The sequence below is a fragment of the Alternaria ethzedia genome (assembly GCF_023757985.1).
Source record: "Alternaria ethzedia strain BMP 0044 chromosome Unknown scaffold_17, whole genome shotgun sequence".
Classification (NCBI taxonomy): Eukaryota; Fungi; Ascomycota; class Dothideomycetes; order Pleosporales; family Pleosporaceae; genus Alternaria; species Alternaria ethzedia.
In genome coordinates this window covers 41,584-68,437 of record NW_026056210.1, presented here as the reverse complement: position 1 = coordinate 68,437, position 26,854 = coordinate 41,584, and the positions used below count along the sequence as shown (strand labels likewise).

General features: G+C 53.7%; 9 protein-coding genes across 9 annotated transcripts; 4 read left to right on the top strand and 5 right to left on the bottom strand.

Annotated features, from left to right (window-relative positions):
• J4E87_006747 (uncharacterized protein) lies at positions 1-2,768 on the bottom strand (the record flags this gene model as incomplete). The annotated part of the gene is made up of 3 exons (XM_049378348.1): positions 1-2,539; positions 2,592-2,704; positions 2,751-2,768. 3 exons carry the CDS (start codon positions 2,766-2,768, stop codon positions 1-3), a joined length of 2,670 nt encoding a protein of 889 aa, XP_049231741.1.
• A 372-nt stretch (positions 2,769-3,140) lies between these two features.
• J4E87_006746 (uncharacterized protein) lies at positions 3,141-4,536 on the top strand (the record flags this gene model as incomplete). Its single annotated transcript, XM_049378347.1, has 6 exons — positions 3,141-3,176; positions 3,235-3,248; positions 3,297-3,339; positions 3,389-3,551; positions 3,599-3,909; positions 3,958-4,536. 6 exons carry the CDS (start codon positions 3,141-3,143, stop codon positions 4,534-4,536), a joined length of 1,146 nt encoding a protein of 381 aa, XP_049231740.1.
• Positions 4,537-4,832: 296 nt separating this feature from the next.
• On the bottom strand, positions 4,833-6,755 carry J4E87_006745 (uncharacterized protein; the record flags this gene model as incomplete). The annotated part of the gene is made up of 5 exons (XM_049378346.1): positions 4,833-5,362; positions 5,523-5,551; positions 5,607-5,630; positions 6,116-6,358; positions 6,418-6,755. 5 exons carry the CDS (start codon positions 6,753-6,755, stop codon positions 4,833-4,835), a joined length of 1,164 nt encoding a protein of 387 aa, XP_049231739.1.
• A 1,570-nt stretch (positions 6,756-8,325) lies between these two features.
• Positions 8,326-11,153, top strand: J4E87_006744 (uncharacterized protein; the record flags this gene model as incomplete). Its single annotated transcript, XM_049378345.1, has 4 exons — positions 8,326-8,538; positions 8,589-10,660; positions 10,711-11,004; positions 11,057-11,153. The coding sequence occupies 4 exons, from the start codon at positions 8,326-8,328 to the stop codon at positions 11,151-11,153; spliced, it is 2,676 nt and encodes an 891-aa protein (XP_049231738.1).
• A 1,474-nt stretch (positions 11,154-12,627) lies between these two features.
• On the top strand, positions 12,628-16,878 carry J4E87_006743 (uncharacterized protein; the record flags this gene model as incomplete). The annotated part of the gene is made up of 3 exons (XM_049378344.1): positions 12,628-15,320; positions 15,794-15,825; positions 15,890-16,878. The coding sequence occupies 3 exons, from the start codon at positions 12,628-12,630 to the stop codon at positions 16,876-16,878; spliced, it is 3,714 nt and encodes a 1,237-aa protein (XP_049231737.1).
• A 60-nt stretch (positions 16,879-16,938) lies between these two features.
• On the bottom strand, positions 16,939-18,384 carry J4E87_006742 (uncharacterized protein; the record flags this gene model as incomplete). Its single annotated transcript, XM_049378343.1, has 1 exon — positions 16,939-18,384. The coding sequence occupies one exon, from the start codon at positions 18,382-18,384 to the stop codon at positions 16,939-16,941; it is 1,446 nt and encodes a 481-aa protein (XP_049231736.1).
• A 1,892-nt stretch (positions 18,385-20,276) lies between these two features.
• J4E87_006741 (uncharacterized protein) lies at positions 20,277-22,719 on the bottom strand (the record flags this gene model as incomplete). The annotated part of the gene is made up of 2 exons (XM_049378342.1): positions 20,277-21,096; positions 21,146-22,719. The coding sequence occupies 2 exons, from the start codon at positions 22,717-22,719 to the stop codon at positions 20,277-20,279; spliced, it is 2,394 nt and encodes a 797-aa protein (XP_049231735.1).
• Positions 22,720-23,125: 406 nt separating this feature from the next.
• Positions 23,126-24,658, top strand: J4E87_006740 (uncharacterized protein; the record flags this gene model as incomplete). Its single annotated transcript, XM_049378341.1, has 1 exon — positions 23,126-24,658. The coding sequence occupies one exon, from the start codon at positions 23,126-23,128 to the stop codon at positions 24,656-24,658; it is 1,533 nt and encodes a 510-aa protein (XP_049231734.1).
• Positions 24,659-24,801: 143 nt separating this feature from the next.
• On the bottom strand, positions 24,802-26,703 carry J4E87_006739 (uncharacterized protein; the record flags this gene model as incomplete). Its single annotated transcript, XM_049378340.1, has 2 exons — positions 24,802-26,571; positions 26,626-26,703. The coding sequence occupies 2 exons, from the start codon at positions 26,701-26,703 to the stop codon at positions 24,802-24,804; spliced, it is 1,848 nt and encodes a 615-aa protein (XP_049231733.1).
• Between the last annotated feature and the right edge of the window lie 151 nt (positions 26,704-26,854).

Genomic DNA, 26,854 nt, shown 5'->3' with positions numbered 1-26,854 from the left:
TCACTCTTCAAAGCCCATCCACTCGCCTATATCCTCGCCTTCATCACTGTCAACCATCTCTTCATCCGATATCCCATTCTCTATCGCTTTGACCCCAAAGTCGAGTTGGGCTGACTTCTCTTTCTCCTCCGGCGGCTGCGCAAGCAGATATTCGATGCGATAGATGTTCTCATCAGCTAATCTTGCGAGCTCCGCCTGTATTCTGCGAACAGCTTTCTCGACGCTTCTCAACTCGGCCTCAAGACCGCCCTTGTTGTCCTTCATCCATCGACCGTGCTTGCTCAGTAATGACTCGATCCACACTAGGTTGAACTCCAGATGTGGGGACTCGTCGGCTTGGAGGGCGACGAACCGTAGTAACCGACCGAGATATACTGATGGCAGGTCCTTGACTACTAGAGCGACGTTGCTCACGGGCGTGGCTTCATATACGCGGCGAACAAGGTTGCGCTCGTTTAGACGGAAAGCCATGACCAGTGCCTTGAGGTAGTCTTTCTGTGCGAGAGTCTCGAGAGTTGTCGCCGGTGTGACGGTAATGTCTAGGTCGAAGGGATCGAATTGGAACGTGTTGTCAAGTGAGTAAATTAGTAGACCTTCTGTTGAAGCGGCACAAAACGCTCGGCCAGTTGGCGAAAACGCGACAGCAGGTACGCGTACTTCCGGTCGTGTTTTCCGTGCGCCAATGCCCTTTTGCGCACCGGGTAGTGTTGTGTCTCGCCGATCTTCCAGATCGGACGCTTCACCTTGGTCGTCGATGAGACCTTGTGGCCCGGCATCTGTGAGCAGCTTGCTGTTGAGGAACTCTTGTGTGCCATCGAGAGAAAGGTTCACGGATACAGTGAACTTCTTGAGCAGCACACCAGACTGAACATCGTATAGACAGATGTACTTGGAGTTGCCGCCTGCCAATACACACGTGCCGTCTGCGCTGTACTTCACCGACGTAAAGGCTTTGGTGCCTGCTACGTTGGCTGCAGTGCGCCGATCTGACATCTTGCGACCACCGGACACGTCCCTTCGCGCATCAAGGCCATTTTCTTGTGCAGCATCGGATACGTTCCAGAACGTCAGTTGTCCATCAAGAGTTGTGACGGCTATTTGCTTCGAATCGGGGCGGAATGCGACAGATAGGATGTCGGCCATTAGTTGTAGCGGCTCGCTTGTTTGGGTGCGAGCAAAGATGTTCCAGACGCGAACAGTCCTGTCCCAACTTCCACTGACCAGCGTACCAGCATCCGGGGAGAATGCTAGGGAAGATACAGGGCCCTCGTGGCCAGACAGTCTGTCAAGCAACTGGCCGGTCTGGACGGACCAGATGTGAATGTCGAAAGAATCGATAGAGCCCGCGCATACGACCTCGCCGCTTGGGTCAACCGCTAGGGACGAAAAGGAAAGCCTCGATGGCGCTGTGAATGTGCGGAAGTTGCGATACCGATGTAAATCCCAAGCCCTGATAGAGCCATCAAGACTGGCTGTGAACAAGACGTTTCCCTTCTTCGCGAATTCGCAGGCCGTCACACCGCCAATATGTTCTGTGAATGTGACGACACAGAAACCGGAGTTGACTTCCCAGACTTTGATCTTGCCATCGTCTGCCGCTGTTATTATCCGTTGACCGTCCGGCGAGTACGCGATTGTGTTCATCGAGTCGAAATGTCCCTGCTGCTTCAAAATGTACGATTCCGACTGCCATTCCCACACAAGAAGCTGGCCGAGTTTCGACGCGCCGAACGCTAGCCATTCTCCGGTCTTGTTGATGGCGACGTAATCGATGTCGTTCTGCGAAATGCTGAGGCTGGAGATTTGCGCAAATTCTGGTAGCTCGTGAATGAAGAAGGCACCGTGTGAAAAGCCTGTCACGAGCAGTTTCGACTCGGGATGGAAGCTGGCGCATGTGACGTGCGCATTGTTCTGATGGAAAAAGTGACGTTCCTGGATACCCCATTGTAGATGCTCGTCGTCGTCGGGGTCGGCGTCGGCAGGCGCATCGTAGCGTAGCATGTATTTCCAGACGAACAGCGCTCCGTCCTTGCTGACTGTGTAGATAGTCTCTTGATCCTTGGAGAACCATGCGCCGACTACTTCCTGCCTGTGTCCACCCAGTGTTGTCTGCGCATGTCCTTCTGCTTGGTCCACGCTCCATATCCGTGCCGTCATGTCTTTGGACGCGCTCAGGAAAAATCTCGAGTCGCTAGACCATTCTATGCTCTGGACTGAATTGTAGTGTCCTGTGTATATCCGGTGTCGCACGAAAGGCGCAAACTCAAGATCGCCTTCGGCAACGTCTGGAGTGGATGGTGTGTGCCATACTTCAATCTGCCTTCCTATGCCTACTGCGAAATGCCGACCAGAAGGAGAGAAAGCGATCGAGGTGACTTCGCCGCGGAGAGAGAAGTGGTAGAGTACGATGCGACGAGGAACATTGGTGAGGACTGCGCGACCGTCTTCATCGACCGAGAGGAGGAGGTTTCCGCGGGGGTTGAGGGCCAGGCGTGCGATGTTCTTCCGGTGCGCAAACGGAAGCGTGTATGACTTGGAGCTGACTAATGATCAGCGCATATCGAGAGAGGCAGTCGCGACTGGGAGCCTACCTCACAAGGTCGAAAACCGTGACGCGGTTACCAACGGGCGACAGCAGACATGTGCCATCGGGTGTGAAGAGAAGATTCCCTCTGCTGTAGACGGTGCCCAGCAGGTTGGAGAACTGTGGGTGTCAGACGGGAACATTTGCACGGCAGCACTCAACTCACCTGAAAGTCAGTCTTCATCTTCAAAGTATCGTGGCTGCGGTCTCGTCATGTCGTGGCGGGCATGGTGGTCGCATCTTGAACTTTTTCGAAGCTCGGATCATCGCAGGACACGCTAGTGGAGTAGTGTGCATTAGTCGCGGTTTCCCCGTTCAGGGTCAGTGCTTGCCGAATGGGCGACTGGCAGAAAGGGGACTGCCCAAATTGTCTACCAACACCACACCTCCTCACCAGACCCCATATCGCACCTCGTTCAGCAACCTCACTGCTGACTTGCTTTTCACCCGCCACCTCCACGTATGTTCTAACGCCGCACTCCCCGGATATCAGGCTCCGTATAGCTAACACCACGCAGACCCCATACACACCAGCGGTCAACCACACATCAGCACAATGGCCGAGTCCGCGTCCCCCATTGGCATTGCCAATGTACGTATACCATCTGCTCAACCTATGTCTTCAATTCGTATACTAACATACATTGCAGCTGCCCAACCAGAGGTACTATCAACAAAGCGGACACGCAGCTTCGGCCCTAACGTAGCACAGGCACAAGATTGTTGCAAAGCGCGGCGCTGCCTTCACCATAATGGTACGCATACCATCCCCATGATCAATCGACTTCAATCTAACTAGCTCAGGTTGCTGGCGAGTCTGGTCTCGGAAAGACCACCTTCATCAACACCCTCTTCTCCACCACCATCAAGAACTACGCCGATCACAAGCGACGACACCACAAGCAGATGGACAAGACCGTCGAGATCGAGATCACCAAGGCCGAGCTCGAGGAGAAGTTCTTCAAGGGTATGCAGCGCCATCCTGCCATTCGTTATCTATGCTAACGCACCTAGTCCGTCTGACCGTTATCGACACCCCCGGTTTCGGTGACTACGTCAACAACCGCGACTCGTGGCAACCCATCATTGAGTTCCTCGACGACCAGCATGAGTCGTACATGCTTCAGGAGCAACAACCGCGCCGCTCCGATAAGATCGATCTCCGTGTCCACGCCTGCCTGTACTTCATCCGCCCCACCGGCCACACCCTGAAGCCCCTGGACATTGAGGTCATGAAGAAGCTGTGCACACGCGTCAACTTGATCCCGGTCGTAGCCAAGGCCGACACACTGAGCCCAACAGACCTGGCCAAGTTCAAGGCGAGGGTAAGTTGGTCCATCTACATGCCACCAGCAAATACTGACCGCTTTAAGGTGCGCCAAGTGATCGATGCTCAGGGCATCAAGATCTACACTCCCCCTCTCGAGGATGACGACGCCGCCGCTATGCAACACGCACGCGGTCTCATCGACGCCATGCCCTTCTCCGTCATCGGTTCCGAGAAAGATGTTCAGACCAACGACGGCCGCACCGTTAAGGGTCGCCAATACGCCTGGGGTGTTGCCGAAGTCGAGAACGAGGAGCACTGCGACTTCAAGAAGCTCCGCGCTATTCTCATCCGAACCCACATGCTCGACCTCATCCACACCACGGAGGAGAACCACTACGAGGCCTACCGCGCTGGCCAGATGGAGACAAGGAAGTTCGGCGAGGCGCGCCCAAGGAAGCTGGACAACCCCAAGTTCAAGGAGGAAGAAGAGGCGCTCCGCAAGCGTTTCACCGAGCAGGTCAAGGTTGAGGAGCAGCGCTTCAGGCAGTGGGAGCAGAAGCTTATTGCTGAGCGTGACCGCCTCAACAAGGACCTCGAGGCCAGCCACGCGGAGATCAAGCGTCTTGAGACGGAAGTGGACAGCCTCCAGGGAAGCATCAACCGCTCTCACGGCCGTCGCTAGACGCACCTTTTGGCGTTGGTGGTGTTGCACGTACAGAGATGGTGCAGCGATTCAGCATGGTCGCACTAATTCTCCACATTCTTCCTTCAAGATTCCCCTTTCTGTTTCCGTAACTTCGGTTCTCATATGTCTGTAATGTCGCGCCGCCGTGAGGATCACTGTAGGCGACGCGTATCTAGGCTTGAGCTAAAACAGCATGTCATAGCTTATAGTTGTATAACTTGGTATTAATCTATTATGAAGACCGCTGGTCGCTAAGTCTTGTTCTTGGGTATAGTGATGTTGAGAAGGTAGACTTAAACCTGTAATCCGCCAAATACCCTGTCCAGCTCCTCGCCTTCTTGTGCCTTGCGCTCCGCCTGCGGGTCTAGATCCATCAGGTTCTGCTCCGGCACCTTTTCTTCCTTAGCCGACTCATTATTATCGCCAGGTCCCTCCGGCTTAATAATATGCACACCACTGTCCAACCACCCAGGCGCAACCCTCCTCTTCTCCGCGAGATCCTCCTTCCGCCGCCTCTCCTCCCACTCCGCCATCGTCCTCCTCGCGTCCGCTTCTAGCTTAGCAAGGTGCTCTTGTAGCGCAACACACGACGTGAGTATCTGGTCTGGATGCGCTGATGTGCCCGTTGACGAGGTGACGTATGCTGGTTTCGAGGCAGAGGCGTTGGGGTTGGACGGGTCTTGTTGTTGCTGCTGCTGGGAGAGGATCGAGGGAGGCAGCGTCGACGGGAGGGTTACGTAGGAGTATGGCAGGGGGACGGATGTGGGGAGGGAGAGGAAGGGCGAGAGTGTTAGGGGGACTTGGGCGAGGAGGGGGTGGGGGTCTGTGGGAGTGGTGTTAGCGAGGTTCGCGCGTGTTGTGCTGGGTGGAGGGACGCGATGCGATGCGACGAGTAGTCACACTTCAGAGCTCGCATGTCCGAATGAGACGATGCCGAGGTCGCTAGTGATCTCTCAACATGCTCTCAAGCGGCACCCTCGCACTGGAGCTCACAACTGGTCGCATGGTCTGGCTATGCGCGCGCATTGCGCTGGGTGTGCATTGTAGCGGGGAAGAGGAGCACTCACGTTCGTCGTGCATATTCGATATGGCTATACGCGTACGTCAGGGTCCGTCGATTTTGCCAAAGTAGCAGTATCAGGGCGTATATTCGGTCTTGTCGAGTACGGTGGGGCGTAACTTTGCGGGAACGGTGTTGCAGGGCTTGGGGTTGTGGAGGCACGAGGTGTTGGTGGGGAAGCTCCAGGTTGAGTGGAGCTGCTGACGCAGGTACGGAGTTCCAAGGTTCCACGGTTGGAAGCTGCGGTCACGCGTTATGCATGTGAGATAGATGCGGGCAGATTGTTTGTGGGGTGCATACACGAAGACAGTCTTGGGGAACGGTTTATCTTGCGTGTTGATGGGGAAGTCATTTCTTGTGGCATTATGGATGGATCTTGAGTGTAGCGAAAGTGTATCTATATTTCCACTACCCTTTCACTAGATTGCATTTGGGTTGGATCTTGTATGTACTTGACGCAACAAGAAGAAGAGAAGTTTATGTATGTGTGCGTGAATGTCCCCCATGTTTGCCTACCTGATCTTGGCAGAGCAAGTGAATGGTCTCGGACCGGGAATTGTGTAGCTGGTCGGGATCGGCCAGTACAGTTGAAACTTAATCCCCGGGTCAGTCGCTTTGTATGCACCTGGAAAGCTGACAGTCGCCGGACTGGCACTGCCACCTCCTGTCACATTGATTTGAGCACACTCCATATAGAGTTGAGCACCGGGGTAGTTTGAGGCGGCATGGAGAGCAATGAGCTCTGCGCGAAGGAGGTACCTGGAAAGACCCGTGTCAGTCGACCATATAGATTTGGTAAGAACTTGGAGATGACTTACTGTCCACTGGGTATGCACGACGGCAGTACAAAGTCTACCAGGCCCTTGTTGTTATACAGTCTTGTAACGGCCCACTCGCCATTGGCATCCATACCATCCTCGTAGATCTTAAACCACTTGAGTCCCGTCACTTTGGTAGACAAGGCATCATCGACTCTGGCAAGGTAGACCATGATGGGTCCCAGATGACCGGGGTCAATTGGATCTGACTTGTCCGTCTCGGGCTTGGAATCGAGCGTGTGGTGCCACTCGGCAGTGAGCTTGTCTCCAGCTTTGACCTGACAAGGAGTAAGCCGAAGCCATGTGGCGTTATTGCTTATTGCGCAACCAGCGTACATTGATGATGTCTTTGGGAAGAGGCGTTCTGTAGGGGTTTATGCTGAATGCGGGTCAATCTAGCGCTTGGTTCCACGCTTTGTAATGCTTTACCCGCCATTACAGATCACATGGTTTGATGTAACGTCCGTTATTGGTCTGGAAACGTAAGTGAGTTGGAGTTCAAAAGGCGATTGCGGGGTGCATTACCCGTCGTAGGTCTGTGTCGTGCTGTTAGCAGGGGAGCAACATGGGAATCGTGAACATGCTCACCGGCACTCGAATCCCCTTAGTGTGTCCTTGCGCCACGCCATTGACGTGTAGCTGGGTGAAAATTGTGTGTGCCGAAGCGCTGGCCAGTAAAGCACAAGTAAACGCATAAGCCTTCATCATGTAGGCTACTACGTTAGATCCTGAATGTCCTCATCAACGCGTCGATGAATCTTCCTATATGCCATTGTTGTGCACCGTTCTCAAGCTGTCCAAATGGAACACGGCATTATTGTTCAAATCTGGTCGACCTTCCAGTTCGGCACGCATGCGACTCGCGGTAGACTCGCGTGACCAGAGACACTTTAATCCCAATCTATTTCGCCCGCCGTAACGCACTTTTGAAAATATACTGTGTATGCACGAGACACGTGCTTCGTGGATTCTTCAGAGCATAGAACCCTCGGCATATTCCAAATAGGCAACGAGCACCAATGCGGTCGTGACTGCGCGTTCTTTGAACCGGCGGTTGGGTGGAAAAACCGCAGTATTAATTACAGGGAGGAGGATATGACCGAGACATGCCGCGACACCGTGGCGCGGCTCTTGGAATGTGGGAAGCGAGAGGAGGAATGCGTAATATAATAGATTGTGTGTTACTGGTCTGGTCAAGTGTTTCAATCAATGAAACGTGCGCGTCTTGTCGGTCAGCGAGAAGGCTTGGAAGCCGTCCTTCATTTTGGGGCAGCCTTGCGGAATATGCGGGAAGAAGCCGGTACCGAGAAGGCTGTGGCGGTTGCACGAGGTCAAGGGCACAGACTTGATAATCCTTCCGACGAAGCTGGTGGTGCAGATGGTGCATTTGAAGAGGCTGATGCGAGGCGAAAGCGCGAAAGTGACGGTCCATCCCACCAGCCACTAAACGATTGTGGGGAAGCCTGGGCCCGAACGGGCAAGGGGCACATGGCTAACGGCGATGCTAAGTCGCAGTCCCGGCTTCTGTCAATCTACATCAATCAATCCACCCATGCCGCCGTAGTTTCGACATATTAACGACTAACCTTGAATCTCGGCCAGATCACCTACGTTTTGAAACAGCCAATGACGATGTCGCCCACGGTAATCACGCCCCTCGCTTGGCCCATCCTAGCCAGCGCGCGTCTTCCGTACCTGGTTCAATGCGCACTTCTGCCGCCTCCAGAAGGAAGTTCCCCAGGTAGTGGCTTGGCCACGGGTGTCAACCCCATACACGGCGGCGTAGTCTAGCATGATGTTGATATGTATATAACACGTCCGCACCCTGGCATAGCGATAGAGGCCACAGCTACAACTTGCGCTTGTCAATTCATCTCATCTTCGACGTGCTGGTAACAAGTCTCCAAGATGAAGACCTCTTCTTTCGTTCGAGCGGCTTCGCTGCTATCCTCTCTTTTCGCCCCTCTCGCTCTTGCGCAGGAAACGTTCACCCACGAAGGCACCGGTATTGAGTTCTGGCGCCAGACAGTCAGTGACGCCCAGACTGCAGGTGGTTTCGAGTGGGGTTGGGTACTGCCTGGAGAGCCTACTGGAGCCAACGACGAGTACATTGGTTACATTGTAAGTTATAGCAAGTCTGTGTCGATGCTGCAGCCGCTAATGTTCCCCAGAAAGGTTCGCTCGAAGCAAACAGGCAGGGATGGTCCGGTGTCAGCCATGCTGGTGGCATGCCAAACTCTCTTCTCCTCGTTGCATGGCCGGAAGAAGATGCCGTCAAGACCAAGTTTGTCTGGGCAGGTGGCTATGTCGCTCCTGAGGACTACACTGGCAACGCGACTTTGACTCAAATCTTCCACTCCGTCACCGACACACACTTCGAGATCGTCTACCGATGCGAGCACTGCTGGGTCTGGAACCAGGGCGGTGCTGAGGGCTCTCAGCTTCCCACTACTGAGGTCAACGTTATCGGTTGGGCCCAGCATGACAAGATCTATGACGGTACCTGGGTTTTCCACAACAAGGGACAGTCTCAGTTCGGCGCTCCTACCGCGGACGCGAGGAACGCAAAGTACACCGACTACCTCAAGTTGGTAGGTGGCCAGCCTTCTGGTGCACCTACACCGACCAAATCTGGTCAGCCATCGGCTACGCCCACTCCAACAGCACCTGTCAAGTGCCAGGGATCGCCTGCTCCTTCAGGCTCCTTCGACTACATCGTCATTGGCGGTGGTGCTGGAGGTATTCCCGTAGCAGACAAGCTTTCTGAGTCTGGCAAGAGTGTTCTCATGCTCGAGAAGGGCCCGCCATCTCTCGCCCGTTTCGGAGGAAAGATGGGCCCTGACTGGGTCACTAGCAACAACCTGACCCGCTTCGACGTCCCCGGTCTTTGCAACCAGATCTGGGTTGACTCTGCCGGTGTAGCTTGCACTGACATTGACCAAATGGCTGGCTGTGTTCTCGGTGGAGGCGCTGCTGTCAATGCTGCGCTTTGGTGGAAGCCTGTTGATGTTGACTTCGACTACCAGTTCCCCAACGGCTGGAAGTCAGCTGACGTCAAGGGCGCAATCGACCGTGTCTTCAAGCGCATCCCGGGTACCGACACTCCCTCCGTCGACGGAAAGCGCTACAAGCAGGAAGGCTTCGATGTCCTATCTGGTGCACTTGGTGCAGATGGCTGGAAGAGCGTCGTCGCGAACGACCAACAGAACCAGAAGAACCGCACATACTCTCACTCTCCCTTCATGTACGACAACGGTCAGAGGCAAGGTCCTCTTGGCACTTACATGGTCTCCGCCCTTGAGAGGAAGAACTTCAAGCTGTGGACCAACACGATGGCCCGCCGTATCGTTCGCACCGGTGATACTGCTACTGGCGTCGAGCTTGAGAGCGGTGTTGGCGGCACTGGCTACTGCGGTACTGTCAACCTGAACCCTGGAGGCCGTGTCATTATTTCCGGTGGAGCTTTCGGATCCTCCAAGGTTCTCTTCCGCAGCGGCATTGGACCAAAAGACCAGTTGAGCATCGTCAAGAACAGCGCCCTCGATGGCTCGACCATGATCAACGAGTCTGACTGGATCAACCTCCCCGTCGGCCAGAACTTGAACGACCACGTCAACACCGACCTTGTAATCAAGCACCCCAACATCTCCTTCTACGACTTCTACAAGGCGTGGGATGCTCCCATCGAGAGCGACAAGGATCTGTACCTCTCCAAGCGCTCTGGTATCCTTGCTCAGTCTGCGCCCAACATTGGTCCCCTCGCTTGGGAAGTGATCAAGGGAAGTGATGGCATTGACCGATCACTCCAATGGACTGCTCGTGTTGAAGGCCCCGGTGCCAACGACACCCACCACCTCACTATCAGCCAGTACCTAGGCCACGGCTCTACCTCGCGTGGTGCGCTCTCCATCAACGGTGCTCTCAACGTCTACGTCAGCAAGGCGCCCTACCTACAGAACGAAGCCGACACCGGTGTAGTTGTTGCTGGTATCAAGAGTATGATGAAGGCTATCCAGAAGAACCCGATGATCGAGTTCCAGGTACCATCACCCAACATGACGGTCGAGGCATACGTTGCCAGCCTTCCCAAGACACCAGCTGCCCGTCGCGCCAACCACTGGATCGGAACCGCGAAGATTGGAACCGACAGCGGTCTTACTGGCGGAACAGCCGTCGTGGATCTGAACACTCAGGTGTACGGAACGAAGAACATCCACGTCGTCGACGCGTCTCTCTTCCCTGGGTAAGCTCACCCTCATTATCGCACATGATCCTCGAACTAACATGGCGCAGTCATATCTTCACCAACCCTACGTCTTACATTGTCGTGCTCGCAGAACATGCTGCTGCTAAGATCCTTGCACTTGGTGCAAGCAGTGGAGGTGGTAAGCCTTCGTCGTCTGCTCCGTCATCCGCCAGTACCGCTAAGCCCTCATCTTCCAAGGCTCCGACTAGTTCTTCAGCTGCCCCTGTGAAGCCCTCGTCCACACCAGGAAAGTCATCGGCTGCGCCGACCAAGACATCTGCAGCACCCTCAGCTACTCCTACCAAGGCTACCCCTACCAAGACGGCAAACGCCTGGGAACAGTAAGTGGACAAAGCGCTTTCATGCATTGAATGCAAACTAACTTCGAATCAGATGTGGCGGTCAAGGCTACACTGGTCCGACAGCTTGTGTCAGCGGATACAAGTGCGCAGTGAATAACACATGGTTCTCTCAGTGCGTCCCTAAATAAGAGGCGCACATCCATCTCCTGCCCCGGTCTCGACATTTGATACATCTGGGGCATCTTCTTTGTACATACTTTAGCTTCAGTGAATATCACTCGCTCTTCCTGCAACTTCGTGTCTTGAATGCCTCGCCTGACCTCGTGAGTGGATGACTTCCGCTGAATGTCTGGGAGCCGAGGTGACAGATGCGTGACGAATGGGGCATAGCGCGCATCTTATCGCGCCCCGCATTTATCGACCTTTCATCGCGACTGATTGACCATCTCATCCCAACTTTCTTTTGCGCTTCTAATATTATTCTTTTCGTGTAGCAGCCCTCAATCTTACGTGCCTTTGGTGTTGTATACTTCCTGGCTGCTCCACACGTACATGATGCCATCCAACTGCCCAGCCACCTCTGCCAAGCGCGATGATGACGCGTCGAAAAACGTGACGGAACTGCTGCATCAACGGCTTCAAAGTAGCCCCAAAGACAACTGGGGACGATTGTTCGAGTGCTGGGGCTATGACGATTGTGGTGACTGTCATCGGAGTAAAGGCCATTGCGGGTGGTGTGCGATTGTATGTTCACATCTCCTTAATGGGCTTGTTACGCATTCACCTGGGCACCCCTGGGATACCGCGGACTATGACTAACTCACTTTAACAGTCCTCGACGTGCCTCCCATTACCTACGGACGCGTTATCAAAGGCTTTTCCTCTACTTTCACCCATTCGCTACGACTCGATATGCGCTCTGCCATCCGAGCGCTTTGAGCTGCGTACCTCGAGGTTGGGCTGTCAAGTATCTACAATCACTTTCTTGACGTCCATCGTGACTATCTTCTGTACGCTTGTTGGTGTTCTGGTACTGTACAGTCTTGCAAAGTGTGTTAAGTGGGTCGGCTTTGGTGCAAAGGCAAGTAGAGGCGGCTACGCGCTCTATGAGGATGGAACGGAAGAGGTATGGGTGAGAAGAGGCGAAAGTTGGGGGAAGTGGTGGCGGAGAGTGAATGGCGAGCAGAAAGAATTCGAGGTTGAAGAGGTGGATGAAGGGACGCGTAAGAGAGGCTTTTTCTGGTGGAATACCAGGGATGCAGAGAGAAGGCCGTTGCTTGAGTGATGGGCTACAAAGCTGATTATTCGGCCTACGTTGAACGATACTGGTATACTGGCGGCACATCTATTCCAGCGGCTAGGCTATCTGCGTCACTACCGCCTGCTCGACACTCACTCGCCCCTCACCTCCGCGTCTGCCTTCCCGAATACGTCATTATCCAGAAACGTCCGATCTTTCACTTCTCGTCTCTGAGCGATATCACCTGCTCTCACCAGATCCACGTCCAAGCTCTCACGCACTAAGGCCATATAAAAAAGCCCCTCTCCGACCAGCTCTTTTCCTCCACCGTACACCCCGACAACACTGCGGTACCTTACCTCCAAACAACTTCTCTTCTATTCACGACTACGAAGATTCTACAGAAAGCTACTCCATTAGACATGGACCGGATGCGCCAACGCGGACGTTTCGGTCGAGCCAATTCGATGTGGATTCCCGGCTCCTTCAGTGACAGCGATAGCGGCGATCAGTTCAGTCCCGCTGCTCACACCCCGCCAAGCTCTGACGAGTACCAATCGCCTTCCAGCAGGATGTCTCCCAAGGTCAACACCGCTGGTCTTCGACCACTCCAGGAAATCGCTGAAGAGGCTAACATGTGTGCGGCGTCCCAGCTTGCGTTCGATAACGACGATGAGGCCTTGGCTCAACTCGAAGCTCGGATCGAAGAACTCAACGCTGAGTATGAGCAAGTCCTGAACGGCCAACCTGGTAAGGACAAGGAACACGGCCTTGCGGACGCCTCCAGCAACGAGCGCGAAGAACACGACGAGCAAGATCCCGCTGGACACGGCGCAAACGGCCGCAACGACCCCGCCGGACTCCGAGGGCTGGTTAAAGCCCACGAGATGGCAGTGAAGAAGTCTATTAACAGTGCCCGTAACATGATCGGGGCGTTCCCCTCAGCCGTCGATCTTTTCCCCGTGTACAACAACATGCGCTCCGTGGTTGAGCACTCCAACCAAGTCGCGGGAGGTATGATTGGTCAGACTCCAAGGCGTGTCTTTGACCCCTTGCTGTCTCCCCGGCCCTACGGGAATCATCGACGTCAGGTTGGGACACATTCACTATCGCATACCGACACTGCTCCTCCTCTCTCGGCGGAAGTCAAGGCTTCTCCTTCTGCTACACGAGCCGATGATCAGGGTGAAGAGCAGTCCGTGAAGAAGAAGTGGAGTACTGTTAAGGTCAAGTCTGGAGATGATGATGGCAATAACCCAACTGCAGACTGGCCAAACGTCCCTTTGACACACTTGAACAATTTTGTTTGGTCGACTGTGCCGTCCATGACATTTTCCCATGCTCGCACTGCGACGAGCGCATCTAGGTCACCGCTTCCTGAGCTCAGAACTTTCGAGGACGTCCACAGCCAGATTCGCGAGCAGGATATCGAAACCATCCTGAAAGCCGATAACATGGCTGCTCAACGTTGGCACGAACGCGAATTTGGTCCCGTTTCTTCGTCGAGCGGGCCTGCAGCCCTGCAGCCTGAGTCCGCTACTTCGCTTCTAGACCGCACGCACGCAAAGAAGAACGCAGCCAGCCAGCCATCGCTAGAGGCCCATTGCGGTGTCCACACGGGTCAAGATCACAACGTCAACTGTATTACCCTCAAGGAAGGTATCTCACCCATCGATCTTCTGAATCTTCTAGATAACTCCGACATTTCCGATATCGAGTTCGAGATCGAAGACGATTGTGCCGAGGTCAAGAACGGCGACGCGACTGCCAGAATTACTACTTTGGAGCCGCGTAAATTTCTTCCGACTGTTCCGGAACATAAGAAGCAGGCTCGCGTATCAGTAGATGGTCTCAACTATGCTCTCAGCACAGATGGAGAAGAATACAGCGACTCCGACGCCGGTTCAATTCCCGACATCATCTTGATGGACAATGGTCTGCCAGAGAAGACTTCTGATGTCGAGACCGCTACCGGCTCTGCTTCTGCTGACAGCACCCCCGCACCGGACGACGCTATGGTAGACGAGTTTCTGGACTTCACTGCCAACGCCTTCTCGCGCGATGAAGTCTTCGAGATCCTTCGTATGTGTGGCGCGAATCTGGTTGTTGCTGTTTCCATGTACCGCAACGCCCGCAGCCTTGATCATATCCGACAGATGCTGAGGGCTTGGCTTGCGCCGCTTGAGAACGGTGGTTTGGGAGAAATGGATCGCCAGTCCATTCAAGACGGCGTAATGAACCCCTTAATGGTCACTGATCCCTCACATGCCTTCACACCTCTTCACAACGATGAACCTACTGGAACAACGATGGATGTACGAGATGCCGACCGTTTCAACATACTCCGACCTTTGAAGGACATCGCAAGCTCCACAGAGGAAGACGAGTCCAAGAAGGACCAGGACAAGGCCAAGAACAAGACGGGCGCTGTTCGTGCAGCCCCCTCTGCGATTAGTGACGGATATGGCGGTTCAGGTGGGCTAAGGGATCCCCTTTGGGCTCCGTCAAGTTGGGAATACGAGTGTAATGACCTTGCTTGGTTGATAAACCCCAACTCCGCGCCTGGTAATCCGGGGTCTACTGGACCAGGCCCACAGAGCTCAGGAGACGACGCATGGGCTTCCATTGGTAACCTTAAAGACTCCAACAACGCTCCCGAACCAGAAGCTCCTGTATCTACTGACTATACCGTCACCTATTGGGCCACCGTCGAGTCCGGCGACAAGACTGTCCACATTCCCATCAACAGCAGCGACGTCTCCGGTCCCGAGAAGAACATCATCGAGAGCAGCACTGGTATGAAGAAGATCTGGAAATGGGCTCAAGAGAAAGGTCTTAGCGACAAGATCAGCCTTCAAGACGCTTTCGACCTCGCCAAGGACATGCACTGCAAGGACGAAATCGACCAGCCAGTCATTAAGGAGCCTGAGCGTGCCACAGAGCTCCCACGTGCTACCCGCCGCAGCCACAGCCCATATCCACAACGCGCTGCTCCCGCTGTAGGTCTCTCCGGTGTGAACTACGTTTACCCCAACCCCCCGCGTGTTCACCCGATGACCTCTCCGATGAGTCTGGTCGATCCGGCCCACGAGGACGTGTGTGATGAGGGCGAGGGGTGGTCTTGTTATTAGCCTTTTTGGCTTGACGTCTTTTAGGGCTTGGCGTCTTCTATTTCATGCTTTACAGATTTAGGAGTGATTCTCCGCCCGATGGCCTTGCTTTGTTTGTTCTTGATTATGGGATTGCGCATATGACGAGATCACGGTAAAAGGTCATTGGCTTACAAGACTAAAGGATGTTTGCGGAAGGCGGGTTTTCCGTCAGGATGGGTAGTACAGATAGCTGCACTGCTTAGTGCTATGAACGTGGAGAATATTTGTAACTTTGTCTCTCACTGTACAGTGACATCACTAAGCCCAGCATTGATCTTTCAGGCATGGAAGAATTATTCGACCCCAATGTCCGCTCGTACCATGATTTTGGCCCAAACGCGCTGCAATTTAGCTTGGGATGGACGTGTGGTGGATGAAGAGTCGTTCACGATGCCGACAAGCCCCACACTCTATTCGCATATTAACGTACATGCAGGTCCATCCGCAACGCACCCATGCTCGAGCATGGTAGTCCAGATTATTTCCGACGGCAGTTCACATGGTCTAAAGTCTATTGCAATCTTTCATAAAGCTGAGAAAGATACGGGGAACACCAGCACTACTCTGAATCAACTCCACATTGTTGCTGAATTGCAAGAGCTGCGATCCCTGAACATGCGTCCCTCAACCCTTCTCAGCGCCACAGCGCTCCTCCCCTTCGCAAAGAGCGCCTGCGAACGCGAATTCCTCGCGGCCTTCACATCGCTCTACCTCTCTGCCCAAACCATCGGCAACTCCACGCTCCTCACAAACTACATGCTGCAGAACTTCACCTACACGGAGAACTTCAAACCCGCAAACCTTTCCGCCGCAACATCTATCATCAACACGCCCCTCAACAGCACCAACTCGCGCGTCTTCCTAGACCAGTATCTCTGCAGCGCCTTCACCGAGATCATCGTGGCAGACTCAAGCCATCCGTATGTTCTCGGTGTGCGCGTAGAGGGCAACGGGAAGTTTGTGACGAAAATGGAGACCCTGGTTAGTGATGAAGGGGATTGGTTGTTCAATGCTACTGGTACGGCGTACTGGAATGCGATGCAGGATTGGTCGCCTATTCCGCTTGCGGACCAGGATACCCGCGAGGTCATCAAGGCGGCTGGAGATGCGTACTTCAACCGCTTTGGCAACGTCAATGTGACGATTCCGTTTGGCACGCCTTGTGCCAGGCTTGAGGGAGGTGCGTATACTGATACGAGTATGACGAATGGCGAGACCTGCTCTTTGGGCCTGCCGAGTACCGTGTATGTTCAGGATCGCCGCTATGTGGTTGATGTCGAGATGGGGAGTGTGAATATCTATGTGGGGTTTCCGGGGTTGGATAGGGCAAGTGAGACGCCGGCGCCGGATAGCCATACTTTCCGCGTTGAGAAGGGGAAGATTCGGTATGTGCATACTATCTCAACGTGCGAGAACTTCGGATGTGGGTTGAATGGAACGTATATACCGATTGGCGGTGGAAGGAAGACGGCGAGAGGTATCGCTGCTCCAAGGCTTCGAAAGACAAGACGCGCGTTATAGGAAGATGGTGAAACTGGTAAAATTCGCTTCGTTATAGCATGCATCGCTTAGTTTGCTATTCTATACTCGTACCTTCAGGTTCAATCCTGTGATACTCCACCGTCCCACAACCAGTATACAGCTTCCTAGCAACACTGCAGTTCCCGCGAAGATCTGCGCGCTAAGATAACCTCCACCATTACTTTGTATCAGCGCTCCTGCGATTGGTGGCCCGATGAAAGTACCCAGCCCTACTATAGCAAGGCCCTGGCCATTTCTCGTACCTACTTTACTCATATCCTTTGTCAGCGTAGTCATTACAGCCGGGAAGATTCCTTGAAATCCTGAGACAAAGAAGCCATAGCACACCGCCCAAGCGTAAAGGCTAGGCTCGCTGTTGACTAGAGGCCAGAAGTAAAGTACAAAAGCGGAGACAAAGCAAAAGGGTATTAGGATGTTGTACGGCCCGGTATACTTGTCGGCGAAATAGGATGGTACGATACGACCAAGGACACCGACACCGTTCAGTACTAGCAGAATGTTGATGGAGGTTGCGTATGGTAGACCAAGGATGTCGATCGCGAACGACGAGATGTAGTAGAAGGCGAAGTACTGCCCAAGGGCAATGAGGAAAACTCCCATCAAGAATACACTATACGGCATTTCTCTAAACGCGCTGAGTTCGAGCACTGGGCCAGACTTCCTCGGAGGTAATCGTGGTTTCAACAGCGAGCTGTAACAAATTCCGACGGCCAGCATCATAAAAGCCATGACCCTGACGGTCCATGGGAAACCAATTCGGGGAACTAGCTGTCGTGCGATCGTTGGGTAGACGAGTCCACCCGTCGCACTGCCGCTAGCCATGATCGCGAGTGCCACGCTCCGATTCTTCGCAAAGTATGTGCTAACAAGTCCCAGAACGGGCGCAAACTGCATCCCATTCCCGACTCCATTCATTACACCCTGCGCAAGGAAGATCTGCCAGTACTTCGTGCACAAACTGGTCATGAACATACCGAGGCAGGAAACGAGCATGCCAGGTATCACGGACCAGTAGAAGTATCCCGCATCGAAAAGACGCCCGGTCAACATGCCCAGCGAAAAGTGACCCAGCATCTGAAAGCTTCCAATCCACGAGACGGCTGATGGTTCGAGGCCCAGGTCGAGCGTGTAGTACTGTTGGAAGACGCCGAATGTCGCAATCATACCCCACGTGTTGAAGATCACGAAGTGGCCCATGAACGCCTGCACCCAAGCTTTCGTGCCGCCGTCGGGCGGTGGTCCAGGGTCGATGACGGATGCATTCGAACGAGCGGTAATCGTCTTAGCCAGTCCGATTACCGACTTCTTTGTACGGGACGCACGGGAGGCGTTTGTTGGTATCCTCTCGATCCCCTCCTCTTCGTGCTGGGATGCTGGTCTTGATGGAACCCTTATTGAGGCGTACGACGCGTCATGATGGCGTTCGGTATTCGCTTCTCCGAACTCCGATATGGTGGCTTTCTCCACATCGCGGTTGGCACTCATCTCAATGGATCGGAAGGGATGCCGTCAGTTGCCTGAAGTGATAAGGAAGACAGAAGACAACGGCTTCAAAGAAGTGGTGTGGCTGGTGTGTGGGTATTCGAAAGAAGCGCATCCTTCGGTGTTTTATCCGACGGTCAACCATCTTTTCGACCCATCGTCCCCACTCTCCGGCCGCGGAGGCTAGCTGAGATGCGATGCCATCTTGAGCTTGGTTGTTGGATCTGTATGCATGCTGCACGCAGGATGTCCAATTGCGAAGCTTTGCCTGATGATATGGGGAAAGCTTGTGGCTGCTTCCCCAAAATTTCGGCAATAACACCGCGTTGGTATACTTCACGCTAACCTAATTGGGCACGCGTCTCGTCGATCTTCAAAGCGCGCCCTACGGCTCTCATCAATATTGCCACACGACACCACAATCTACATGATAATGGACAAAGTCGACTTTCTTAATCTTTTCGCGGATACATCCTTAAAGCTAGAGTCTATTCGCTCGGGCTACCAGATCATGTGGTAACCTCAATCATACCTGCTTTCGCCACTACTCTCACCGCTTGGCCATCTATGTTGCAATGTCGCTATGAGTTAGAACGTGACATATGGCAGTGCGAACATCTTTCCGTGAAGTGGGGAGAAGAAGTGCGCGTCGTGGATGGCGTGAAGATGGCATCGCTGTCTAATTCGTGCATCAGCAAGAATACCTAGGTAAACAATAAGAACAGGATGTTACATACCTGCTTGAGACTGCGCATAAGTCTGGACCGGCACACCGCCATTCCCGATGTAATATTCGGGGGCCACAGTTGAGTTCATGGTAGGTACCAGGTCGAGACGTTTCCTGTACAAGCGCTGCTCAGGATCCTCGCACATCCATTGCGCAATGTTGCGCATCTCGTTGAAGATGGGAAGGCTTTGGCGAGCATAATGAGCGGTGATGTCTTCTTCCTGACTTAAACAACTTCTAAAATTGTATGTGCAGTTGTCTTGCAGAGTAACCAGCCTTCTGTTGATAACCCGACCATCCTGTTTGGTCTGCAGGTGGCAAGATTTGAAAACAGGAAATGGATCCAAGAAAGTAGTGAGACATCGGAATAAATCGACATGTCTCACTACCTTTAGTAGCCATTCACGAGCTTCTTTCAGTACAGATAATAGCTCTCGGTCGACTTCTGAATCGACTTTGATGATTACAGGCCATCGGCCTTCATCCAAACGTTGTCGTAGTGCGATGGCCCTGCCGTACTCTGGGAGCTCAAACGTTGATCCTTCCATGCTGTATCTTCTGATGCAATGGTTCGCTTTCTCGAGAATGGTGAGAGAAGCTTGGACGGTGTTGTGGTGTATCAGGCGGAACGAGGTTTCGCGACGTGGACTGTTCGTAGTGTATGACATATTGTCGAAAGAGCTGTTCCGAGTGGCGTGGAAGAGAGTCTGTTATGGAGGAGCGTAGAGCACAAAGTCAACAGAACTTGATTGAACGGAGGGAGAAAGGGAGTTCGATGGAGGAAACGAGTTCAAGCGATAGCAGGAATTCTCTGACAGTGGGAACGCGCAGGGCTCTAAGTCAGTCGAAAGTTTCGTGATCACAACTAAGGGCGATTGGTGAAGCCTTCCGGAGGACAGTCCGACGTAGATTTATAACTGTAAGCATGGCTTCATAGGGTCTTATTGGACCCCTCTCTTACCGGGGGCAGTCCCGCGGTCCGTCATTACGATCCTCTAGATGTGACGAAAGGAAAGTTTCATGGAATCTGGAAGCTAGAAAGCGGCATGTCTGGTATAGTGACTATGTTAACCCGCCGAAGCAGTGGGCGCAGACCCAAGTCCATCCAAGTCAGGGTAATACGCCTCACCTAATGTGACTTTGACATTAGTAGCCATACCACGCTAACTCATGCCTTCATATGCTCCTCAAACAATTTCTTCTGCTTCTCCCACTCCTTCTTAAGCTTCTTCACCCTCCCCTTAGCCACATCAGCACCGTCCTTGTCCTTAGTCGGCAGACCATCCTCATCCCACGCACTATATTCCTCAGTCCGGAACATATCCTTGGGATTAATCTTAGCTTGTTCAGCAAGCTTAGCCTTCTTCTCTGCCTCCTCACGTTCGCGCTTGAGCTTAGCTTCGGCCTTTTGGCGAGCGATCTCCTCTTTCTGGGAACGAGCAGCTTGCAGTTCGGCGTCGACCGGGCGGACCATGGCGGGCGCGTTCTCGCGGTCTTCGAGGTAGATACCGAGATCCCAAAGGTACGTGTCGCGGAGCTGGTCGCATAGGTCGAGGTAGTCTTTCGCGGGTGCTTGCTTCTTTGCGAGGTCTTGTAGAGACTGTTGGAAAGTGGAAAGGACTTCGGCGTATGGGACTGCTTCTATGTCTTGTTGCTTCGCGGGGTTGTGCTGGGCGATGATAGAATCTAGGTTCTCGTTGAGATCACCGGCGATGGCATGCTGCCTTACTTGGTCGCGCTCACGTGAAACAGCGTATACGTGCTCCTTGGCGGCTGAAGGAATGTCAATGCCAGCCCAGCCGATACCACCATCCCAAGGGTCAGCTGAACCGTCAAGGCCGAATATCCGGACCATGCGAGTGATGTAGCGAGCGACGTCGAATGAGACATCGTCAGACAGTCCAGCCTTGTCGGCTGAGTTGTATTCGGTGATGAGGCTGGAAATCGCACGCATAGCGGTAGGTGTGTCGAACGAGTCGGCTAGCGCACTGATGCTACATTAGTAAAAGTTTCGATATCCATCTTCTCGTGTCTTACCTGTGTACTTTCTCCTTCGCAGATTCGAGAGACTGTTTCACCTTCTCGTCTTCAGCACCGGTCGAACTGATGTTTGGATGTACTTCAAGATCCCGAACTTTGTAGAAGAAGTTGGTGACATAGCTCTCCCATGATGAACCCGACTTTCGCATGTCTGGTGTGATTTCGATACCGTCGTGCCAGCCTCCGAGAAGGAAGATGATGCGCAAACTCCGTGCATTCCAATCACCGCGACTCAGGGCTTCGCGGATTGTGGTGAAGTTCTTCAAGCTCTTTGACATCTTGGATCCTGATATAGACAGATGACCCATATGAAGGAAGTAGTTCACCCACTGCGCACCACCTTCCTTTTGCCAGTAGGCTTCTGACTGTGCTAGTTCGTTGTCGTGATGCGGGAAGCAGAGATCGATACCTCCACTGTGTATGTCCATCTGTTCGCCTAGAACGGCCGAAGCCATGACTGAGCACTCGATATGCCAACCTGGCCGACCCGGACCCCATGGGCTCTTCCATGCTGGTTCTCCCGGTTTCGATGACTTCCAGAGCGCGAAGTCAGAGTCGTTGCGCTTTTCCGAGGTCTTGACTGTTGACAGGGCACCTTCGCCATCTGCTTGCAGATTGGTGTCACCTCTGTTCCATGGCTCCAAGCGTGCGTAGTGGTTCCCCTTTCTCTTCTCGAAACTCTCAATATCGAAGTAAACAGATCCATCCGATGTGCTGTATGCCATGCCGTTCTTGATAATCTTGTCCACAAAAGCTACGATATCATCACCGTACTCAGTCACGCGAGTGACGACATCCGGATCGAGGACGTTGAGTGCTCGCATGTCTTCGTTGAAGCGCGCTTCGTACTTCTTGGTGAGTGTTGTGAAAACCGAGTGGTCGCTGGCATCAATAGTTGAACCATATAGTGAGTCGAGGTAAGGTAACAGTACGTCCTCAGCGCCAGCATAGAAAATCTCCACGTCCTCAGGGGTCGACTTCGATGGAGCCAGCAACGACGTGACTGCTGTGCTGGCCGTCCGGAGGTGCATTTTGATCTTCGCTTCCTTGTCGCCTGGTGGACCGACACCGTCGACGGACTTGCCCTGGATGACATTGGCATACTTCTCCGCAGAATCGCTGTTGAAGCTGCCGATGTTGACATCCTCATTGAGTAGAGGGAGGTTCTTCTTGACATATGCGTCGAAAGCTTTAATGGTGGTGTTGACAACTTCATCCGTTACAGTTGGGTTATCGGCCTTGAACTTGGCGAGAAGATATTGTTGGCGCCCGCGCAGGATGATCTTGTCGTCAACGTCTGTGATATTCTGAACGAACTTCAGCCTGTAACCGTAGTATTGGGCCAGGATTCTCCGCAGAATGTCGTTTGTGACGTAATTTCGAGCATGACCCAAGTGTGCATCGTCGTAGACGGTGGGACCGCAACTGTACCACTTGACTTCTTTGCCTTCAGGATCGATAGGTACGAAGTCGTTCTTTGATCTCGTCAACGAGTTCCAGACTTTCAATTTTGCTGGGCTTGATCCTTTGGGTTCCTTCCACGGAGGTTGGGTGCGCGCCGGTGTCGCCATGTTGGCTGCTAATCTTGGCGATATTTGACTCCTGTGTATCCAAGTGCAGTTGGTTTTCGAAAGTAGAAGTGGGGAAGGCGATTTGACGGTGCGGGACAAAGACCGGAAAGCAAGTACCATCAATGTGGCGGGAAATGGGACTGTAAGGAGTGACGGGAAACGGTGCTAGTAGTCAGGCCAGGTGTAAGTCCGGGAGCCGCTTACGGTGAGTCAGTAAGTGATGTTCTCGTCACGTTCTGTTGGTGGTCTCTGAGTGAGCAATAAGAATCCCTGTCAGTGAGGGCTTGGCGTTCCCCTCCAATAGCGTCTTCGAAAGCTCCCCGCTGAATATCTTTTTGTTCTCTGGAGCTCCGGGTCGCGATCGCATCATCTCCACATCTTTGGTCTGCCGCGACTTCTCTCACCCATGGCGACGACACCTTCCCCGTTCCTTGACCCGGGGACTTGCGCGACAGCAGACAATCTGGGTATTTTGCAATTGCGCCGCGATCAACTTATTCCTGCCGTCTTGAGACCCGAGGCCGATTCCGACTATCCTGAAGGCAAGGTTGAGAACACGCGATTCGGTTCTTTCCCACATAGTACACTTGTCGGTCAGCCCTGGGGAACGCAAATCCTTGCGTCGCTCGTTGACACCGGGTCGCGCGGAAAAAACAAGAAGCGCAAGAGAGACACCAAAGATGAAGGAGAGGGCACACCAGTCGCCGAGCCGGATGCGGCGAAGAAGGACATCGTGAAGGCTGCCGCAGCCAGTAGTGGTTTTGCGCATCTCATACCACCTACGCCAGAGATGTGGACGATATCGTTACCGCACCGCACCCAAGTCGTATACACGCCCGATTACAGTTACATCTTGCAGAGACTGCGCGCAAGGCCGGGCGACCACATAATCGAGGCCGGCGCAGGCAGTGGAAGCTTTACGCATGCATCGGTACGAGCCGTCTACAATGGCTACCCGGGGACACAAGCTACAGAGCCCGAGACAAACGGCGACGAGGAGAATGCAGTGGGCACATCCAAGAAGAGGAAGCGCAAGACACGGACTGGCGGCGTATACAGCTTTGAGTACCACCAACCGCGCGCAGAGCAGCTACAGCTCGAGATCAAGGAGCACGGCCTGGAACCTCTAGTCAAAGTAACCCATCGCGACGTATACAACGACGGTTTCAATCTCGAAGATTCGGAAGGACCAGACGCCGACTGCGTATTCCTCGATCTGCCAGCACCATGGCACGCCCTCAAGCACCTCACGCGCTCCCCTCCCTCCTCCGCCGCATTGAAGTCCGTCGCTTCAGATCCATCCACACCAGACGAACCCGCAGCCGAAGCACCGCCGCCGAACACTTCCTCCTCGAAACCTTTCCGCAGCCCTCTCAACCCGCGCAACGCAGTCCGTATCTGCACGTTCTCGCCCTGCATCGAACAAGTCACAAAGACTGTCTCCGCCCTCCGCACCCTCGGCTGGGTAGAAATAGACATGGTAGAGATCAATGCAAAGCGCCTCGATGTACGTCGTGAGCGCGTCGGTCTGCAAGAAGAAGGTGTTCGCGGGGGTAACGCGCATCCTGCAAACGTCCAGGAAGCGGTACAAAGACTCAGGGACGTGGAAGGCCGTGCGGCAGTATTCCACAGCATGCAGCGCGAGAAGCAAGAGGAGGTTATGCGGAAGGCTGAGGCGCGGAAACGGGGGGAGAACGTGGATAAAGACGGCGTGGGCCAGGGCAAGAAGAAGAAGATGGAAAACGTGCCGCCGAGTAAGCATGACAGGCTTGCTCAGTCGAAGAAGGACATGGAGAGCCGGACACTGTTTAAGGAGGGCAGGCTGGTGCATAGGACTGAGCCGGAGCTCAAGACGCATACCTCATATCTTGTCTTCGCCGTACTACCACGGGAGTGGACCAAGGAAGACGAGGAGAAAGCGAAGAGGAAGTGGGGTTGAAATTGGAGCATATGATATCAATGGAAGATACCCAGATTACGAAAACTATTCTTCAGAACAGGAGCTCTGTTCTCATTCCTGGAAACAAACATTTGCCTAAAAATAACGAAAACACCTTCGACCATGCAATTTTCAAGCACCCACTATCCCCACACGGCATCCTTTGCCCTATGGCTACCACTCCTCCCTGGTGGTGTGCTGATACTGTGCGTCCAAGCCTCGTTTCCATCGATGAACAGCCTGTAGTTGACAAAGCTCTGCTCGCCGTGTTCAGGCGTGGTGATCTCTACAGCACCAAACTTGCTGTTACCGTCGGGAAGGTACTTGAGGCATACATCCTCATCACCTGTCTCCTTGTAGGTTCGGAAGGGTAGATAGAACATGCTCAACGGACTAGTGCTGAACTCATGTACCGTAGCGCTCGTAGGCCACTTGCCATCCTTCGGTGGCGGGAAAGACGTAGCAGCGAATTCGTGACGATCACCGCTGAGGACTACGACGCCGATATCGTGCGCGGAAGAGAGGTCCCATGCAGCTTCCAGGATACGTCTGCGCTCATACAGATGCCCACCCCATGTGTCTTCTGAGCCGAATTGCCAGTTCTTTGTGAAGGGCGTGCCAGTCACAATGAACTTCCAGTGAACACCCGGAGGTGGTAGTTTGTGTATCCAGTCCAGAAGATCGGAGAGCTGCTGGGCACCTAGCATTGTTTTCGTGGGGTCGGAAGCGTCTTTGCTCGCGGGGGTACGGTATCGTCGCGTGTCGAGGAGGAAGAACTCTGCTGGGCCTTGTGTGAAAGAGAAGTAGGTGACGCCTTCGCGATGAGGAGGAGGGTTGGGCGCGGCGTTGTAGTGCGTGAAGGCGTCGTAGGCTGGGACTGCTACACCCGTCATGTTGCTGTTCCAGTCATTGTGAATCTCATGGTCGTCAATGACGTGGATCCATGGCAGGTTCTCGCTCACTGCCGGCCACGATGGCGAGGAGTAGACCTGTCGGTACTCGCGCCTGTACGTCTCTACATCGCTACCCTGGCGATGTGGCACGTCCACGTAGATGAAGTCGCCGAGGAACAGCATGAAGTATGGCTTAAGTTCAGGTAGCCAGCGCGCTAGGTGTTTCATGCCGGGAAATTCGAGGGGGTGCTGGAAGGGAGTGTACGGGACGCGAGGCTTGATGCAGCTCGAGTGTACAAAAGTGTACTTGTTGTCCTTGAGCATCGATATGCGACCTGGTTTTGGAGCAGTCGTGAAAGTGCCTGATATGTTTCCGCGCGATGTCTCAACGATGTACTCGTAAGGCAGATCGGGTCGCAGGTGTTCGATGTTCATGACGGTCGTGAAGTCGGTCTCGTTGGTGAGCCAATACTCGGGTTGGCTGGCGCGATGGGTCTTATGCATCCACGATCGTTCGGTTCCATCGATGGAGCGATAGAGGACCTTCACGTCAAAGGCGTACGGCTCTCGCACTAGGATCTTTGCGCTGTTTTCCGACACGTAGCCGACGCGTGCAAAGCTCGCGTCGTGGCATTGGTGGAGTAGCGGAGCGCGATAGACGACGTCCAAGGCCATTGCAATCAGAGCCATGTTGATGCCAAAGGTGATCCAGCTCCACATGGCTGATGAAGGACTCGGGAGCCCAGTGAGCAGCGTACGCATCACCTTGGGTTCCCTTTCCTCATATTGGACAGTCTCTTGGACGTCAAGCTCTTTCAGCGGCCCATCATCGGCACCGTCAATGAGCTGTACTTCTTCGCTGGAGTCATCGCCGCGTCCACCAACAGTCTCCTTCACGATGATGTCGAGTTCATCGGATATGACCTTGTATTGCGCCGTGTCCTGGAAGCTGGTGAAGAAGGAGGGGATGTAGACGAGCGTGAGGGCGGTCGCAAGTGCAGGTACGATTGTTGTGGGTATCTGCATAACGGTCAGTTGCATGCATCAAGCTACTCGTTCACTCCTCCTACATACCCATCGCAGGAAGATCCATATGCTCAGACGGAGTGTCAAAGAGCTAATGAGGGTAAGAACATCGCTCGCAGATGCCATGTTTGCTAAGCGACAAGCATCACTCGGCAGAGGTTTGACGGGGAGAGATGCGCGTCTCGAGGCTTGTGAAAGTGGAGCCGTCACGCCAGACGCGAATTACCATGACGTCGTTGGCGCTAACGACGGAACAAGCTAGCGGTCATGCGAACGC